Source organism: Ochlerotatus camptorhynchus, unplaced genomic scaffold (genome assembly GCF_037179485.1).
Source record: "Ochlerotatus camptorhynchus isolate MF236.1 unplaced genomic scaffold, CSIRO-AGI_Acam_v1.1 ptg000220l, whole genome shotgun sequence".
NCBI classification, from domain to species: domain Eukaryota; kingdom Metazoa; phylum Arthropoda; class Insecta; order Diptera; family Culicidae; genus Ochlerotatus; species Ochlerotatus camptorhynchus.
The window spans coordinates 3,405,907-3,425,000 of record NW_027040710.1 but is presented as its reverse complement, the minus strand read 5'-3'; the positions used below and the strand labels follow the sequence as shown (position 1 = coordinate 3,425,000).

The 19,094-nt window shown below is 38.0% G+C and overlaps 2 protein-coding genes across 2 annotated transcripts in view; both read right to left on the bottom strand.

Annotated features, from left to right (window-relative positions):
• LOC135703735 (dnaJ protein homolog 1-like) overlaps positions 1–19,094 on the bottom strand; it is a 208,001-nt gene that overhangs the window by 129,155 nt on the left and 59,752 nt on the right. Inside the window, exon 2 of the mRNA XM_065225050.1 lies at positions 5,740–5,802. The gene's annotated coding sequence lies outside the window, so the exon portion shown is untranslated. The remainder of the gene's footprint in view (positions 1–5,739; positions 5,803–19,094) is intronic.
• LOC135703687 (uncharacterized) overlaps positions 1–19,094 on the bottom strand; it is an 82,222-nt gene that overhangs the window by 14,055 nt on the left and 49,073 nt on the right. The window contains exons 3-4 of the mRNA XM_065224966.1: positions 5,740–5,802; positions 5,422–5,483 (exon numbers count right to left, since the gene is read on the bottom strand). Coding sequence (XP_065081038.1) covers positions 5,422–5,483; positions 5,740–5,802 — 125 coding nt within the window. The remainder of the gene's footprint in view (positions 1–5,421; positions 5,484–5,739; positions 5,803–19,094) is intronic.

Here is a 19,094-nt window from a genome sequence, read left to right as displayed (position 1 = left end):
CTTCATTTTACCATTTTACTCGTATTTTATTTACAGTCCATACGCAAATGCCCGCACCTTGGCCTTAAAACCGGCCATAAGATTCTGCACAACCTGGGAATCAACCGTTTTTTGCCTGTAAACCCATACTTTCTTCAGTTCCTCGACTGTCTTCACTACCTTAGGTCGTTTAAGAAGGTGCTGCTTCATAATCGCCCAGTACTTCTCGATGGGGCGGAGCTCCGGAGTGTTGGGAGGGTTGAACATTTTCGGCACGAAATTGACCTTATTATCCGCATACCACTTCAGCACGTCCATGGAGTAGTGGCATGAGGCCAAATCCGGCCAGAAGATTGTTGGGACGTTGTGGGCCTTCAGGAGAGGAAGCAGCCGCTTCTGGAGGCACTCTTTTATGTACACCTGTCCGTTCATCGTGTCCTGGGTCACGAAAGGTGCACTCCACTTCCCGCACGTGCAGATGACTTGCCAAACCAGGAATTTTTTCGCAAATTTGGACATCTTCTGAGTGCGGACATGCTCCGGAACGCTGAACTTATCCTTGGCCGTGAAAAACAGGTTGCCGGGGATCTGTTTGAAGTCGGCCTTCACATATGTTTCGTCGTCCATGATGCAGCATTCAACTTTCGTCAGCATGTTGAGGTACAACTTCCTGGTACGGGTTTTGGCATACTTGTTCTCCTTCTCGTCGCGATTAGGGGCCTTTTGTACCTTGAACGTTCGAAGCCCAGCCTTAGTTTTGGCCTTCTGGACAAAACTTCGGATTAGGTGCAGCTTCTTAGCCACATCCCTAACGGAGGCGTTCGGATTTCGGTTGAAGGCCCCAACTACGCGGTTGTGATTTTTGGTGTTGTACGGAATACTTTTTTCTTCACTTCTGGGCTTCCGATCGGTAGTCAACCGTTCCTCGAACCGCTTAATCACTCGCGACACCGTGGAATTCGCGATTCCCAACGTTTTAGCGATGGAACGATGCGAGAGATCCTTGTTCTCGTGATGAATGCGCAAGATTTTATCACGCACGAGCTGTTCTTTCGACTCCATTTCCGCGAGTTTTGATCACAGGACTTTAAAACTTGCAGGATGTAAATAATGCACTATGAACTAAATCCACCCAAATTTTCATTAAATTCTACCCAACGGTTAAAAAGTTAGAGCAATTTCATAGTGTGGCAATTTCATCGTGGACACCCTTTACTTACTTACTTACTTACTTACTTACTTACTTACTCGTAGCGTCTCCCAATTGCTAATTGGCAAAGTTTACGGTTAGAACCAGGGCGCAATCTAATCGCCTGCGATCCTCTAACTTTTGTTCTTGATTAATGAAAGCATCCATGGCAAATGCTTTCGCTTTAGTTAGTCTTACGGAAGGTCTACGAATTACACCTCTCGCGCCGTAATACTAATGCCCCCAACTACTTCTGTTAATCATTACCTCTTGATCTGGATTACAAACCAATGAATATTAAGACCGAGGTCATATTCCATTATTCCATGCAAGATTATTCTCGGCCGTAGGATAGCCTGCTTAGAGGACTCTAATTTGTTCAAGGTAATAGCAGCTGGGCTTGTGGAGAATACACTGCACCCGATGAAAGAGATTTATTTATTTATTTATTTGTTTATTTATTTATTTATTTATTTATTTATTTATTTATTTATTTATTTATTTATTTATTTATTTATTTATTTATTTATTTATTTATTTATTTATTTATTTATTTATTTATTATTCATTTATTTATTTAGTCACTTATTTATTTATTTACTTATTTATTTATTTATTTATTTATTTATTTATTTATTTATTTATTTATTCATTTATTCATTTATTTATTTATTTACACTCCCGAGCATAAGTATAAGGACACCCCCAAAAAAACATGACAAATTTATTATGTTCATATCTCTGTCATGTTACGTCCAATTTTCGTTCTCTTTAGATCATTTGAATGGTATTGAATGGAACTTTCATCGTAGGCAAATTGTTCAATATAATTTTCAATTTTTGTGTGCTAAAGTTACAATATATATGAAGAATCGTGACTGATTTTCTCAGAATTGGGTTGGCAAAATTTTGAAATAAAAGTAGTAGTAGAACACTTAGAGATCGTCCATTAATTATGTCGAACTTTTAGGGGGGTGGGGGGGTGGCGTTGGAAACTGTGACGAGCCTTACAAAAAACAAATAAGGTCCATATAAAAAATGTGACAAAAGGGGGAGGGGGGTTGAAAATGGGCCATGATTAATGGACCTTCCCTTATGCTATACCATTCATACCATTCAAATAACCTTTGGAGATCGAAAATTGAACAAAACATATTTGCATAGTTTTTTGGGGTTTCCTTAAACTTATCATCGGTATAGTGTATTTATTTATTTATTGAGTCTTTATTTAATTATTTCATTATTTAATTATTCATCTCACTGTTGTCATGAAATATCTCAAAAACTATACCATTCATGTATTATAATTCAAGTCAAAAAGCGAGCAAAAGGTTCCCCAAATTCCAACAATTCTTCAACAGCCGTGAACGTACCCATCATAGTAGTTAGTGATTCGTTGTAACCGAATGTTGTTCGATGGTATCGTGGTTGGTGTAGGGTACCACTTCGTAATGTAAGAAGACCATGCAGTCAACATCCCCATTCAATAACTTGGCAACAAATGCTGCCTGTTGATTCTTCCGTCGAACGCCTAGATCGCTAAACTGGTCGGTTCTTTATAGTATAACACCGTTGATGGCATAATCTAAAATAATCGGCTGCTTGATGCGGTAAATTGACATTACCATGAATTTCGGTAAGCCTATTCCGATTGCACCAACCAACGAATAGATCCAATAGCAATTGAAGACGAATACAATCCTCAATACGTACGCAAAGTTTAAGGAAATTATTTGGCCTTTTCGTTAAAAATATGTTCAAGATTGGACACTCACGAATAACATCTCAAAAGGGTGAAAAATTATGCTATAAGTGAATTTTAACCTACGAGTATCTCGAAAATAACAACGTTGGGCAATTTTAAGCACCAAGAACTTTTTTGTTGTAAATTTAATATGTTTTAATAATAACACCATTTCAAAGATATCCGACAACAATAATTCAAACTTTTTGTTCATGAATTGTCCAGTAAATACACATGGTCAGTAGGTATCACTTAATCTAAACTACAATATAAAAATAAAAAAAAAAAAAATGCAATGTGAGTAATTTTATGTTTTTTTTATAATTTTTTTTTTGTAATAAAAAAATAATTTTTTACAGTGCATATTTTTTCTTGAAAGGCACAATACTTGTCCGCAACTTCACGGAAGACATTATCTAAATCAAACAAATCGTTCACGAAATATATGTTTTTCTATTGATGCGTATCATTTTTGCATAATCCCTTTCAAGTGTTAATGGTGCACAAAACTAGGGAATCAAATATGTGAAATGACTTGTTGGACAGTAATAAACCACTGTATAAAATAATAAGCAATTCTAAAAATATCGATCCGAAACGATTTGCGAATCTGTGTGGCACAACTCTGTAGTTGTTGTTAACTGCAAATCAGCAGGAAACCGTAATTTGATTTGATCGACTAAGTCGATCGATCAGTCAGTATCGATTTTCCACGATCTCAAAAATATTATTGAAAAAAATAAGAAGGAGTCTGGGATTTAACCCACCACCTTCTCATCAGTAAGCAAAAACGGTCGCTTCGAGCTCCTTCCATCAAAATCAATCACTACGAACGACGATCGTCTAAACTGGGCTACATGAACCTTGTAATCTAATTGATAGATGTGAAGGGCAAGTAAATTACTGGTCGTGTTAAGAAAGAGAAGTAGAAAAAAACCCTTTAAAAATCGATGCGACCCTCGCTACTATGTAATAGAGCTCAGTAAACAAAAACGACCACCACTAGGCCCCCGAGCCCCTAATATCACTACAGGCAACTGCGACCTTTGTGAACACTTTGATCTTAAATTGGTATCACCATTTAAATTCAGTGACAACGGGGCCAAAAGGCTAGCAATTTAATTGTTTGTATTCACGAGGGGTAAACCAAATGATTGGTTTAATATTTTATATGTATGACTTCAGCATATTATTTTATATTAGGAAAATAGTGACACGTCAGGAACATTTTCATGTAATATACAAAATTTAATTAATGAAAATAATTTGGCTTTTATTTTTGTAATATTCGCGCCCCTCGATTGTAATTGGATGATTGTTGCTGACCTTTTTGAACGCTAGATAGTTCATAAGTCAAAGTCATAAGTTCAAAGTCAATTTCATCCATACTAGTCCTAAGCGATGTGTCGGTAAAACCATGAGGATTCATGAATCGAAACTTTATGTGTCGGTATACACTAATGGAACAACAGGAAATGTGTTTACCTTTGCTACTACGATGTTTTTTAACCTAATGTTCCGTAGAGTTTTACAGTATCACATGGCGATATTTTACTGTGCCACTTGTACCATAGATATCGAATCGGGTTCAAAGAAATGAATAAGTTTGAAACGGCCATTAGAAACAAGTTCCTTGGAGCCTGGAGCGTCACATGCAAAAGTATTGCGAAATGTTACAAAGCGATTTATCGATAAAACACAAGCATTGCATGATATTAAGACGACTTAATAAAGCTGAAACTCAATTACAAAAAAAATACTCCACTCAATGTAATACGATTCCCTAATCCAACTCATCCTCTGACTCATCTCAATGAAAACGCAATTTCTGCTTTACCCAAAACCACAACAATCAAGCAATAATCGTTTAATCATCTCCCGCGTCTCTCCATCGAAACTGTCACAAAGAGAAAAAGGTACACGCGTAAATACAATTCACGCCAAAATTGAATTTAATGCCATAATCCAACAATGGTGTGATTTATTGATTCGCGATAGTCGCATTTGCGTTCGTCGAAAGCGCCGATGGTCGTTTCCCGGACGTAAATTGCTATATGTCTCGTGTTCGTGTCCCTCCATTCCATACTGGTCCATCCAATAACGAGTGTCGCTTGAATGGGCAAGAATGACAACCATTTTCGCGCCTCTATCGCATCATACCCGCCTCGCAGCTGTGTTGTGTAGGTGGCGCAGCGCTCAAATAACAACAACGATAATGCTACTAACAATAACTAACTGATTCAGGTGGTTTATGATTACTCTTTCACGCACCGTCTTATGTGATTGAGCTTCTTGCCCGACCGCCGTGCGGCTGTGTGTGTGTGTCGGTCTGGCAGGCAAGTTTTCTACTTCACAAATTGCTACGATTTTCTGTCGTTTGCATTCATTTTGCGCGCGCTCCAGAGACTCAGCCGGGCAAGAAGAAATTAATTGAATGTATACAATATGTTTATTCTAAAGACGGGATATGATCTCATCCACCATCATCAACCAGCATGTAGGTACCTACGCGGACGGAATCGGACGGGAATGGTTTGGTCTGTACTTGAAGCGATTCCGCTTCACACGGGGCTGGAATTATAATAATCGAACTTCAAGAGGCAATCTAAAGGGTAGAGTTTGCTCATAAAATTATCTTTTTAGCGCACGAATATAAATCTATATCGGACGATACTCAGCCTTGCCGAGATAAAAACGTCAGATCCAATTGGAGCGAATGAAATGAAACAGAATATCTTAATTCGCACCTCCTCTGCATTCCATCATGATTCGAAACGTGCCACAATTCAAAATCAATCATCCACGGCAATACGCGACTGCGACTTACCTTTCACTACCGGAGGGGTAAAACAAGATCTTAAAAATGGTCCCGGCTCAGCATTGATGTGATCTGTAATGAAAACGAGCAAAGGGAGAAAAAGGATACAAAATTAATAAATCAGATTTATATTTACGCACAGCAAGAAAAAAAAATTACAAAAAGTGCCAAGTAAGTCAAGCCATATCGGAAAGCTTCTCTGTCCCGGGTACTAATTTTCGGTGACCAATTTGGGCGAACGCGGGTAACCGCAACCCAAAAAAAAAAAATAAGACGACAAAACCAGTCACCGTAATCGGTAACCTTTAACACCTTCATTAAAACCGACCCGATATCACCGAAAAGGCTCAAAACGAGAAAGGAACATTCGTCCCGGTTTGCAAGAATGTACAGACCCAGATCAAAACCAGTGCGGCACTGCGAATGCGACAACGGTGTGACGACGGAAAAAGGTAATCATCTACAAAGTAATACTTCTTATGCATGGTCACCGCATATGTTCGATTGATTGGTCGTAAAAAATGTGTTTCTGAACCGTGTTTCTGAGTAGGAATTTATTGTTTTCATATAAATAGCATATAGTTTACATGTGATATAAGGGTACTTTACTTAGAACAAACACAATACTTTTTTTCTTATTTGTATTATAGTCACATTAGGAGGCATGGATGGTAACCACTATGCCGTGTCCATCCTCTGACGCAACATTTAATTTACTTAACTATATACATTTTACATGATTATTTATCCAAGACTCAACGATTATCCCGAAAATCGTGTGGTGACTAAATAGTGATAAAAATCTATAATATATCGATGAGTACAGTAGAAGACCCATATAGACATAGACACAGACATAGATTTTCGGTTCCTGCCAGTGATGCCACATATACAGATTTGTCTGTAATCATACAGATTTTTTTTGCATTATTTTGATACAGATATCTGTAAATACATACCTATTACAGATTTTTGAAAAAATATACAGATTTTTCAGATTTTTATAGTAAAGGGAATGTATTTTACGTTATTTTTTTATATTTATTAATTTCGATAAATAATTGTTTCTTTCTTTTGAGCAGCTTGCATTCAATCTGAACATCAAACCCAAATCGAATTTTTCACTAAATTAATTATTATTGTTTTAGCTTCGAATGGACTTGTAATCTTTCGAATGGACCTCTGATGAAGAGCTTTGAGTGTGTTAGTTTATTTCCTTTAAATTCCGTTATAATTGCTTATCTTTTGTCTACTACTTGCAGACTTCATCAGTACCAAGTACTCAACTGAGTGGTACTGCGTGGTGTTGAGTACTTGGCACTGATGAAGTCTGCAAGTAGTAGACAAAAGATAAGCAATTATAACGGAATTTAGAGGAAATAAACCAACACACTCAAAGCTCTTCATAAAGGGATTCCGTTAAAAGGTTCGACAAATTTTAAAAGATTGGACCTCTGATGTTGAGGTGTTCTTATTTCTCGTTTTTTTTTTCCTTTGGTTTGTTTTTTCCGTCGATCTTGTTTTCCGTGCTGAGCACCAATGCTACCGACGTGTCAGGAATGCAGCTCCCACACCTGGACCCTACCTATCGACCCATCAACTCATGAACCGGGGACCAACGGCTTTACTTCCCATCCGAAGGAAGGCGTGATCAGAGATGTTATGCATCAGAACATCCCGGCGGCGCCGACTGGGATTGCTTATTTCTCGTTGAAGGGATATTAGTTTCCCTTTCTATTTGTTTAACTAACCATGTCACATGGTGACAGATACGAAGGTTAATTAAATATATGTTTTGTTAAATCGGTACACAAGCCATTTTAGAAAAATCACAAAGTTGTTGATTACAAATTGTGAGTCATCTTTATATTTTTATATATGAAAAGGGTAATTGCAGAAATAATTAATATTGCATGTAATTTGACAGTAAAAGTTCTGTGTTATGTCCAATTTCCATATAAAGGCTTTCGGTATCTCAGAAATAAAAAACACAAATTCAAGACTTTAACAGAGATACCAAACACTAAAAAGTCTAGATTGTAGGATTTTTAAAATAGAAAAACTCTTTAGAAAGCAAACTTTAGTCATATTTCATGATTCTAAACATTGAACAAATACCTTCTGAACTATGAATTTTCTCAATGGAGATTTACGTAGATCCGCACTGAGACCATATTACAGAAGTTATACAGATTTTTACAGATTTTTGTTTACAGATTAAAAATATTTTTTAGGATGATCCCTGCACGACACTCGATTCAAAAAAATTCCCATATTGTGGGGTATTTGACAGTATTTCCCGGAAGCCGCCATCTTTTATTTCAAAATAGCGTCAGATATCGATTTCCGGTTCCTATACCTCGCCCAGATTACAAAAATCCATACTGTGGGAATTTGACAGTATTTAACAGTTTTTTTTTTATAACTGAAGCCGCCATCTTGCATTTACAGTCACTACACGTCATCCCGATTCCAAAAATACCCATATTGTGGGGTTTTTGACAGTATTTCACAGTTTTTCTGTAATCGGATGCCGCCATCTTTGATTTCAAAATGGCGTCAGACATTGATTTCTGGATAGCCGGCGCCGGTGTTGTAGTGTTAAGCGTGACTGCTTTCTCACCCCCTGGGTTTGGGTTCAATCCCAGTCGAGATCGATGGGATTTTTCAGGAGCATACAAACCTCTGGTCACGTCTTCCTTCGGAAGGGAAGTAAAGTCGTTGGTCGCGGCCCATGTTTGTTTGAATGGGTGCGATATCCTACGCAGGTGTGGAAGCTGCCTTCCTGCACATTTGATTGCCGTCAATGGATGGCAATCGATGTCCGACGGAGATTGGCTAGATTGCGGAACAGAGACCGACGTTAAATAAAAGAATGAAGAAGATTTATTTCCGGTCCCTATAAGTCACCCTGATTCCAGAAATACCCATATTGTGGGGTATTTGACAGAACTTCCCAGCTTCGCATAATCGAAAAAAAAGCTCGTTATTTGGAAGTTCCTTCGTTAAGGAAACCTCGTTATTTGGGGTTAACTTCGTAACAAAAAATTAAGTAAACTGTATACTGCGTAAAGAAACACTCGTAAACGGACGAGTATTTCTTTACGCAGTATACAATTTGCTTAATTGTTTGTTACGAAGTTATTCCCAAATAACGAGGTTTTCTTAACGAAGGAAGTTCCAAATAACGAGCTTTTTTGCGATTATGCGAAACTGGGAAATTCTGTCAAATACACTCAGGTCTTTTTTTTACACGGGGGATACGGTCCGTGTAAAAAAAAACCGTGTAAAAAAAACCTACGAGATTTTGATTTTTCACATGCTTTAATGTTTTAAAAAATCGGATTTTGATGCCATTTGTAATTAAAGCATGATATGGTCCATATAGACATATTTTAAAAATTTCTGTATTTACACCAAAAATTGTGATTTTTTTTTAAGTATGCCATTCGATTACAAATAGCTTGAAACGGATAATGTGATTGGAATCAAGTCGATAGGTTGTATCGTTGTCTAGAAATCGTTAAAAACGTACCGTGTAAATCGTGGAAAACCGTGTAAAAAACCGTGTAAAAAAAACCGCGTAAAAAAACCGTGTAAAAAAAGACTTCAGTGTACCCTACAATATGGGTATTTTTGGAATGATGTAAACAGATGTAATCAGTTGAAAACAGATTGAAAAAAAAAACAGTATAGAGTGGTCACGCGGTAAATGCCCTTCGGTCATTTTGCCTTTACAATATCTGTTGACAGTTTGCCACGAGTTTACAGCAAACGATATTTTTACCGAAAAAATCATAACATAAACTAACACCCAGTCAAAGAGCTGTCAAACTGTTAGCATCACAGTCGCAAGTATTTTTGCATTCGTATACCACCGGTCAAACCGCAGGAGGAGGAAGAGGTAAAAAAAACTACAGATAAATAAAATTATGTAGGTAAGGACACTGGTTATATTTAATAAATGACATTTGGAAAAGAGTCTGGCGATTTTATCTTTATTATTATCTTTATTATTCGTATACGATCTTTTACAGAAGCTGGAAGCTCATTTAGTGAAAACAAATTCAATCTACTGAATTTAATAGTTCAATCAGCAAAATGCTGCCAGATGTCAGAATTTTGAATTGCTGAAAGATCAATAAAGAAAAATTGCTGGTTTTCAGTAAAAGGTTGCCATTTTGACAGAAGTTGTAATTGCTGAAAAAAATCAGTAGCATTACTTTGCTGGAACGTTTGCTGATCTTTCATCAAGTCTAAAATAGTAAAATCAGCAAAATTTTGCTGATTTTCAGCGATTTAAATTTGGTGTGAACCGTCGTCTCTTTTACACAACACAAACGGTAGAACAACATTCAAGCAAACAGAAAATTTTCAAATAACTATCATATGACATGTGTGATTTCGTTCTAATTCCTCAATTTGGTGTAAATTAAACCATTTCAAGCACAAGCAGCTCTTATTATGAGAAAAACTAAAATCTAGATAGAGCTGTAATTTGGGCGTAACAGCTTTTGTAAACAATGACTTCTATCGTTGATTTCTAGGAATTCAAGGCACGTCCACGCAGACCATCCTAACCATCGGATAGGGGAAGTCTTTCCCTACCCGATGAGGATGTTGGTTTGCGTTGGCGAGCTTTGAATTTCTAGATATCATCAAGAGAAGTCATTGTTTACAAAAGCTGTTAGGCCCTAATTCCAGCTCTATCTAGAAATACATACATTTGTGACGGTCTTCGCAACAGTGTCGTATGATAGAGCCTGTCATATGAAATTTTAGTTTGGTACTGTAATTTTGCAAGTGTCGGAAGCAACGGCAGTCGATTATCACAGAAAATATGTCGACTACGGTGACCACTTACAAGACTGGGAGGAAGCAGCGCATAGAAAAAAGAGGGAATACACAAACCTTTCCTCTCAGGATGTAATATTGCTATCAAATTCGTTCGAATCATTTACCTTCGAGCGGCAGATGACGCGATTGTACCTGTCGCATAGCGCTCGTATGATAAAATGGAAGAGTTGCCAGTCTTCTTGATATGTTGTTTTCGGTTAAAGGCTTGGGTTTGCCGCAGCTTTCGTTTTGATAAATGGTACAGGTCGTCCATCCACTGCTGCTTTAATTTTCTGGCCTAGTCGAAATTCCAGAGTAAATGATGGAGATTATAATCACCCAGCATCATGATGATATCATCGCTCAAGAACGGCTCTGAAATATTCCGTATAGCTACGACATGTGACTTGTAGAACCTGATAAAAGGCGAACGTAGATTCCGAAGATGAACAGTGAGCAGTTCTCCAAACTAATTAGGATAATGACCTGCTCAAGCTGGTCACAGGTTTCCAACGAAACCAAGCAGCAATGGTGCACAGATTTGACTGCTACGAGTGTACCACCTCCCTTGGATAATTAACTGGAAGATGCATTGCAATCACAGCGGAATATTTGGTAGCCCGTCGAAAGTTCATAGGTTTCTGTTAAGAGCACTGCATCGTAGTCTCAGCTCGACAGTCTTAAACGAAGCTCTTGGATCTATGTACGTAAACCCCTAACATTTTGATAGTAGATAGAGAAAACTGAATCCGATAGGTTCTCCATCTCACAATCATCAACTCGTACCGAAGCAATCTCGGGGTGAAAAACTTTATTGAGCATGTAGAACTTCAAGACCTATCTGACTATTACTACATACTTCGTTATATTGTTTTACGGCTTGTAATGTTTCTAGAATGCGCTAGACGTTGATTTAACTAACTGTAGCTTGATAACTATGCCTTTACCGGTTGATCTAAGGGAGGCACATATTGAATTTAATTATTTTCATTTTATTGTTCACTTCAGCAGCATACTTCTACATGAACCAAACAATGTTGAATTTCAAATAAAACAAGGATAATCTATCCATTCAAAAAAAATCCAAAACATATCTGAAATGCTGGATTCATCGATATCTTCGTTGATAAATCATAAAAAGACAATCATTAAAAAAATTAACCTTCTACAGACCACTACAAGATCTACCTAATGACCAACATTAGCTGGAACAATTATATATTTGTTAGTCCTGTTAGTCATACATCACACTTAACACTTTACATTTACATCCTTACATTATTATAAGGAGAGAATATCAAGTATAATTAGAGATAAAAATATTTATTTGCTTAATATTGCCTTGAAATTTCAGTGCTACATTCACTTGATATTGTGAGCTGAGGAAACAGAGCTGCATCTTATTATATGTAAAATATTTATTATTTTCATTGCATAATATCAACTATTTTATCCATATAAATTAATATTCATTATTTCATATTAAATGTTCTGATATATTTCATTTCTCCATTACATATATTTTCATTATATAAATGAATACTGGGTTGGGAGGGAGCATCAGGGTATCATTTGACCTGAAACTGGACGATGGAGTGGTATGACAACCGGAGTCTAGGAGGGAATAAACACTATCATTTTTTTATCCTACCGATTCGATTGTGGTGGTGTGAATTCTACTTCAACAGTTTCAGTGAGATTGAAGCCCCCTTTTTTACAAACCATCCTGTAGGAAGCTTAATAAGTATTGCGAATTGTGTTATTCGATTTTTTGGATCGTATCGTTAGAAGGAGATTCTTAAATTCCCGTGGATTTCGTGTAAGTGTCTCTGCTTACGGGTTCGCACCTCCGTGTTTGGCCCTTCATACAGCGATATTGTGAATTCAGATCGGTAACTCAAATTGATCTTGCTATTAAGTGGAGCTGCATACAAGACAAGATCTTTGAAGGGATAGTGGCTGCCTTACAAACATACATACATGTAGAACTTCAAGACCAATTCTTCTGGATGATTTGAAGATCTTTTAGTTCCTCGTATATGCTGTTTTTGAATTCAAATTGTGTGTTTTGGCTCCCGAGGTTTTTTTGTCATATGTCTGTGGATGAGACCTACTTTCAGTCTCTGTTGCTCCTTCAAAGATAAAGGCTCTAACTTCAGAATAATTTTGATGTCCTAGATCACCCAAAATATTTTTATTTTTTTCAGTTATTTCGTTGTTTTTGTACTACAGCCTTGAACTGTGAAAAGAATTCTGAGCAGTTTTTCAAAGTCTGTGAGGAATGCGAAATTTTTAAAAATATAATTATTGGAATTTTAATGTTTAATTTTTCGGGAAAATATCTCCAAGGCAAGGATTTTTTTAATTTTTTTTTTTTTTAGAACAATTTGGAAATCTTGGCCTTGGATCTTCAAATTTTTCCTAATCTAACGATTTAAAAGAATATAGATCTCAGTTTAATATTCAATAGCTGCAGAATCTCAACCAATATTTTCAATCTGAAATTTTGAAAATTCACCATAAATTTTGAAATTTTTGTGTTTTTTTGAGTTTTGCCATCGAAACCGATCCTACAAAACCATTGATTTTCTAGCTCTTGAAGCTGAGGAAATAAAAATAATTTGAATCTGTCATGCAGGTAGAACGACTATTTCAGGTTTTCTACACAACTATTCCACTAATTTCCAGAGTCTATATTCAGGTTACAGCTCCACACCAATCTCAAATTAAAGTGTTTAACCATGACCACTTGAATTGTCGATCTGGAACTTTTATTTATTCTACAGTCACAGTCCCAAATCAGATCTTATATCACAACTACAAGTATTTTCAAACCAATGTCAGAGCTCTGAAGTCAGCTTCATAATTCGGTAATTTTCCTGATTTTCTGAATGACCAGCTTGCGGAATTCACGGCAATGCTACAATTTCTTGTATACCAGAAAACCCCAGTACTTGAATATAATCCACAACAATCTCTGAAAATTTTCGAAGACAACACATCAAGAAGACTGGCATCTCTCCCATTTTCCCATACGTATGGTATGAGACAGGCACAATCGCGTCATCTGCTGCTCAAAGGTAAATGCTCCGAACGAATTGGATAGCAAAGGTTCCATCACTCAGACGAAAGGTGTGTATATTTGCTCATTGTTCTATGCGTTACTTCAACTTTCGCTCGAGCGCAGCGCTACTGTGTCTGTCGCTTGGATTCAGGAAAAAATTGCCAGTCTTCTTGATATGTTGTCTTCGGAATTTGTAACAAGTACGCTTTTCTATTTATGTATTTAGTTATTTATTTGTACAGAATTCCCAATTATACAATTTTCCACATTTAATTATATTGCATAAACTTTCGTTTTTTATAAATAAATTAATAAATGTATTCACCGCCAAGAAACGTACGTCCACTTATATAGAGTTACACTTGTCATGCAAAAAACAACGAGTTCCCTATACGTTCAGCTAATTCATAACAATTAAACCCTAATACGCTACCTGTTCGTTAAAGGCCGGGGTGCGAATTCGAACCGTTCTCTCTTATAAAAGAGTAACCGAAAATCGATTTGATCAAGATAGTAGGGGAAATGGCTCTAATGTAGACCTATGGATGTAAGATTGGTCCCAGCTGATGAGAATTGTCGTTTGAAAGGTCGTTGAATTACTTCGGTTGGACGTACTTCCGGCCACGATGACCGTTGAATTCACACCTAAAGGGTGATACGGTCAAAATTTGGTCAATATCAACTTGACGTATTTCTTTCAATTTTGCATTTAAAAAACCTGAACACCCCTCATTTTGAAGGTGTGTGTGTGTAGAATGTTGCTCCTATTTTGATTTTGGAATTCACTCTTCAGTTGTCAAAATGCCGTCCAAGCAAGAAGAGCAGCGTATCATCCGAGCTACTCGCACGCAAAGTTGGCAAAATCGCTAAAAGTTGCCAAATCAACCGTTACAAATGTAATTAAAGTGTTTGGGGAACGTTTGTCGACAGCCAGGAAGTCTGGATCGGGGGGAAATCGAAAACCGGAAGCCGCTGAGACGACAAAGAGAGTTGCCGGTAGTTTCAAGCGAAACCCTAACCTCTCTCTCCGAGATGCCGCAAATAAGCTGGGTGTATTGTCTACAACCGTGCATCGAGCCAAAAAACGAGCCGGACTATCGACTTACAAGAAGGTAGTGACTCCAAATCGCGATGATAAACAAAATACGACGGCCAAAGCGCGATCCCGGAGGCTGTACACGACGATGCTGACGAAGTTTGACTGCGTGGTAATGGACGACGAAACCTACGTCAAAGCCGACTACAAGCAGCTTCCGGGACAGGAGTTTTATACGGCAAAAGGAAGAGGAAAGGTAGCAGATGTTTTCAAGCACATGAAACTGTCAAAGTTCGCAAAGAAATATCTGGTTTGGCAAGCCATCTGTACCTGTGGCTTGAAAAGCAGCATTTTCATAGCTTCCGGGACTGTCAACCAAGAAATTTACGTGAAATAGTGTTTGAATAAACGTCTGCTGCCTTTCCTGAAGAAACACGGTTGTTCCGTACTGTTTTGGCCGGATTTGGCATCTTGCCATTACGGTAAAAAGGCCATGGAGTGGTACGCCGCCAACAACGTGCAGGTGGTTCCCAAGGACAAGAACCCTCCCAACACGCCAGAGCTCCGCCCAATTGAGAAATACTGGGCTATTGTCAAGCGGAACCTAAAGAAGACCAAAAAAACCGCTAAGGGCGAGCAGCAGTTCAAGGCAAACTGGCTTTCTGCGGCGAAGAACGTGGACAAGGTGGCTGTACAAAATCTGATGGCAGGGGTCAAGCGTAAGGCCCGGCAATTCGGATTTGGAAAAGCGGAAGCCTAACTGAATATTTTTCCTGAATTTTATACTAATTGAACTTGAAAAAGAAATTTAATTTGATTTTTTAAATAAACGATTTCACCGATTTACACGCATTTTCCCTTGACCAAATTTTGACCGTATCACCCTTTATCTGAGGGTTCTGGAACTTCTGCTCGTTCACTTTGCCTTGAACCGTGGAAGAGGCGGGAGTGCGAGTAGTTAATATTTAAGTGTACTTTGTGTCGCAGTGTGTTTTTGGTGGTATGTGAAGCTAAAAATGTGAGGAGTCTATAATATAAGACTGAATTTCATGTTACATTTCTCGTTCCTTTCCGTTAGCCTGTAGAATTCAAACTTTAGGTTAAAAGTTACATGCGGTCAACTTATTGTGTGTGCAAAGTTCGTAGAAAGGTAAGGTGAATAATGTCTTTTGTGTGGAGATGTGACTGGAATGTGTCGAACGACGGGTTTTTGTGCAGGATCGTTTTGTGCAGATTGGAGTTTGCACCGCATCGCTCCTAGCGATAGATGGCTTTGCTCAGCACACCGCAACCAAGGAATTAAATCGCGCTCTCTAGACTCCACGCTTCAACGTCAAGCTTCCCGGTTTGGGGGAAAATTTGGAGACACAATTTAACTGATTTAAATGGTGATCTCCGTTTAACTGATCTCCGGCAGAGCGTTGGCCAAATCCGCCAATATCAACCACGTGAACCCGCGTACATTTTTCATCTTCGACGATCCCCTCGTTAACATCTGCGCCACCGGCAATCGGCGCTAGTTCAGTACCAACTTGAAGGTTCGATTGGGAATTTCCTCATCATACCAGTCTGGGGTGCAATGCGCAACACCACCACCGTTGAATAGATTGTCTACCTCGCTCGGACAAAGGGATGCTTCTGTGACGATAGTCGAGTGCACGGGTGAACTTTTGTTCATGTACTGAAAAAAAATTGACACAACAATGGGGCCCTGTTTACTAAAAATGAATTTCCCCTACCCGATGGTGTTGTTAGTTTGCGTGGGCGTATTCGGTTCGCTCGAAAAGGGCTTAACAAGTTTATAGGCCCGTTTCAAATGTTACGCGAGTATCATTCATGTGTTCATTTTTAGCTGAGTACTGCAAACTCAGCCGATTTTATTTTTCAAGTGAGCTAGTGTTTTGCTGAAACAGCTCACGAAATTGTATATACATGCTGTCAAATGAACTCTTGGCTCCTCCTCCTCTGCTCCAGAAATAACATATACATGGTGATGGGAGTGCACCTGCCCACAAAGCTCACATGACTCTTATAAAGTTTGATTACATTCTTGTTTCAGCAACCCAGTTTTGGCATTATTAATATCAAATAAAAACACTTTTTCGAGCATCACTCTCGATGATTTACATTATCCGCCTACTAAGGTTGATGTTTCGACAGTTTCATAATTATAATTCTTAATTTGTTTTCAGTAGGTGGCAATACCTTTACTTGTGGTTCAAACAGTAACTACCTACGTGACTTCTGAGCTCTTTTGAATGTTTGGCTCCCATTTGACAGTTTGACTCGGCTCCCAGATGACAAGCATTTTGAGTTAGTTCAGTTAGTACATCATATTTGCGATGGAGCATTGATGGAGCCGTGAAATGAAATGAATATATCTTATGAAAGTTCATCTGGAAATGTCAAAGATGCACATCAATCTGATCGGAAAAACGTTTTCCTCTTCAATTCGAATGAAGAATTTTACGCCGCCTTGATGAAAATTATGATTTAATGCCTATTTTTACGAATTTTATATGCAGCCATAACACATTGAATATTTCTCACTTTAAAACATCGTCGCTAAAACATTACCACCATCTGTTTAGTACACTGTGGTGGGTAGTACGCTGAACAGATGGCGGTGTGTAAACGTCAAACGCAAGGGAATTGGCTATGCCGCGCCACAGGTGGCGGTACTACCAACTACGATACTTTTGAATTGACCGTTAAATGCTTGTTCGATGAACTACTTGCGAGTGTTATGTCTGTTTATCTGTACTGTTAACATTATCATCATCAAGCAGTGGCGACATCTGCGTTTGGGGTTTGCGGCAATCTCCCAATCGCTCTCAAACTAAATTTCGGTCTCTTCCATTCATAACCCCGCTCTGAGGTTGGGTTTCTTGCTGGGCAAATCAAACCTTGACAAGTGGCTCCCGAGCATCGTCCACTTTGAAAGTTCTGGAAATTGAGGAGCCTTCGCTACGTAACGTGGGTAGATCACCTTTTCGTGGTACGTTACGGGATGTAAGATATACCACCGATTCCTAGTCTTGACTACTTCAAACTAGGGGAACAGGATTTTTCAGTAATCAAAGCAACACATCTTAGTCCTTATTACTTTTTATGTCTTGTTGATAGTGATAAGTCCTCGGGTTACCTGGACCGAGGATGATCTTGAAACAAGGAAAAAATGAGTTTTTGTAATCAAAGGAACACATCTTAGTCCTTTTTACTGTTTATGCCTTGTTGATAGTGACCGAGGACCACCGATAATCTTGAAACGAGGAAAAATGAGTTAGGTAGTTATTTTTCATCTACGTGATCCCTAATCTTTTATTCGCTGTTCTCTAGTTTGAAGTGGTTAAGACTAGGGTTCTGATGCATGGTCATTATCGGTTTCATTGCTTGTTTTTGTTGTTAAGGAATCCAATTTTGACTTACAAAGGGGCGCACCTTTGGAGGGTATTTTAACACTCCTTCTTCTTCTTCTTCCTCGAATTTCAAGCTTATTGCGTATGGCATATTAGCTTATTGCGTGCTCTCAACTTAGTGTTCTAGATGCACTTCCACAGTTATTAATTGAGAGCTTTCGATGCCTGTACAATTTTTGCATTAGTATAATTGTGAACAATCATACTATATGCCCAGGGAAGTCGAGAAATTTTCTTTGTAGCTGTGCCTTTACCGACTGCGCTAAGGGAGACCCCCCTCCCCCCACCAACACTCCGAAGAGTATAAATAGCGGGACCTTCAAAATTAGAATCGATTCTTTGCGATGAAGACAAGAATGACAACTGTATCAAAACCGAATACATCATCATTTCTCAATAGTGATGGAGTAATACAACATGCACTAAACTAAGGACACGGAATATACTACAATAGATCAAATTACTGGTCGCAGTGGTTTTATTTCCCGAACAGAAAAACAAAAAAGCCAATTTTAAGACGTTCCAAAGCATCGTCCACTTCGAAAGTTCTGGAAACTGAGGAACCTTCGCTGCTAATAAAATTTAAAATCATAGATCAGGGTACTTCTGGAACACTGACGGAATTCTAAAATTGAGTATGGTAGACAAAGGGCAGTATGAAAAACTAAATATTGTTTTAAACTCAACTCTGTCTGCCCTAGCAGGGTTTCTGGAGCTAAAGTCTCAAGAATCACGAATATCTTTAAGTTCCTCGTGTTTCTAGGTTTCTGAAGTTTCGAAACCCTGTGATTTTCCAAAGTTTTAGGAGTTTTCTTAAGGAAACATATTAGTAATATAAATCTATCTTCCACTCATCTTTCACTATTCAATAGTCCTATGATTTTTTCTACAACAAATTATCTTTATAAAATTACCTGAGTAAGTTAGATGATACTTATTGATAGCTATAAGAATCTAGAAAAAAAAATCATTATCATAATTTAAGAAGTAGGTAAATACTATTAAGTAC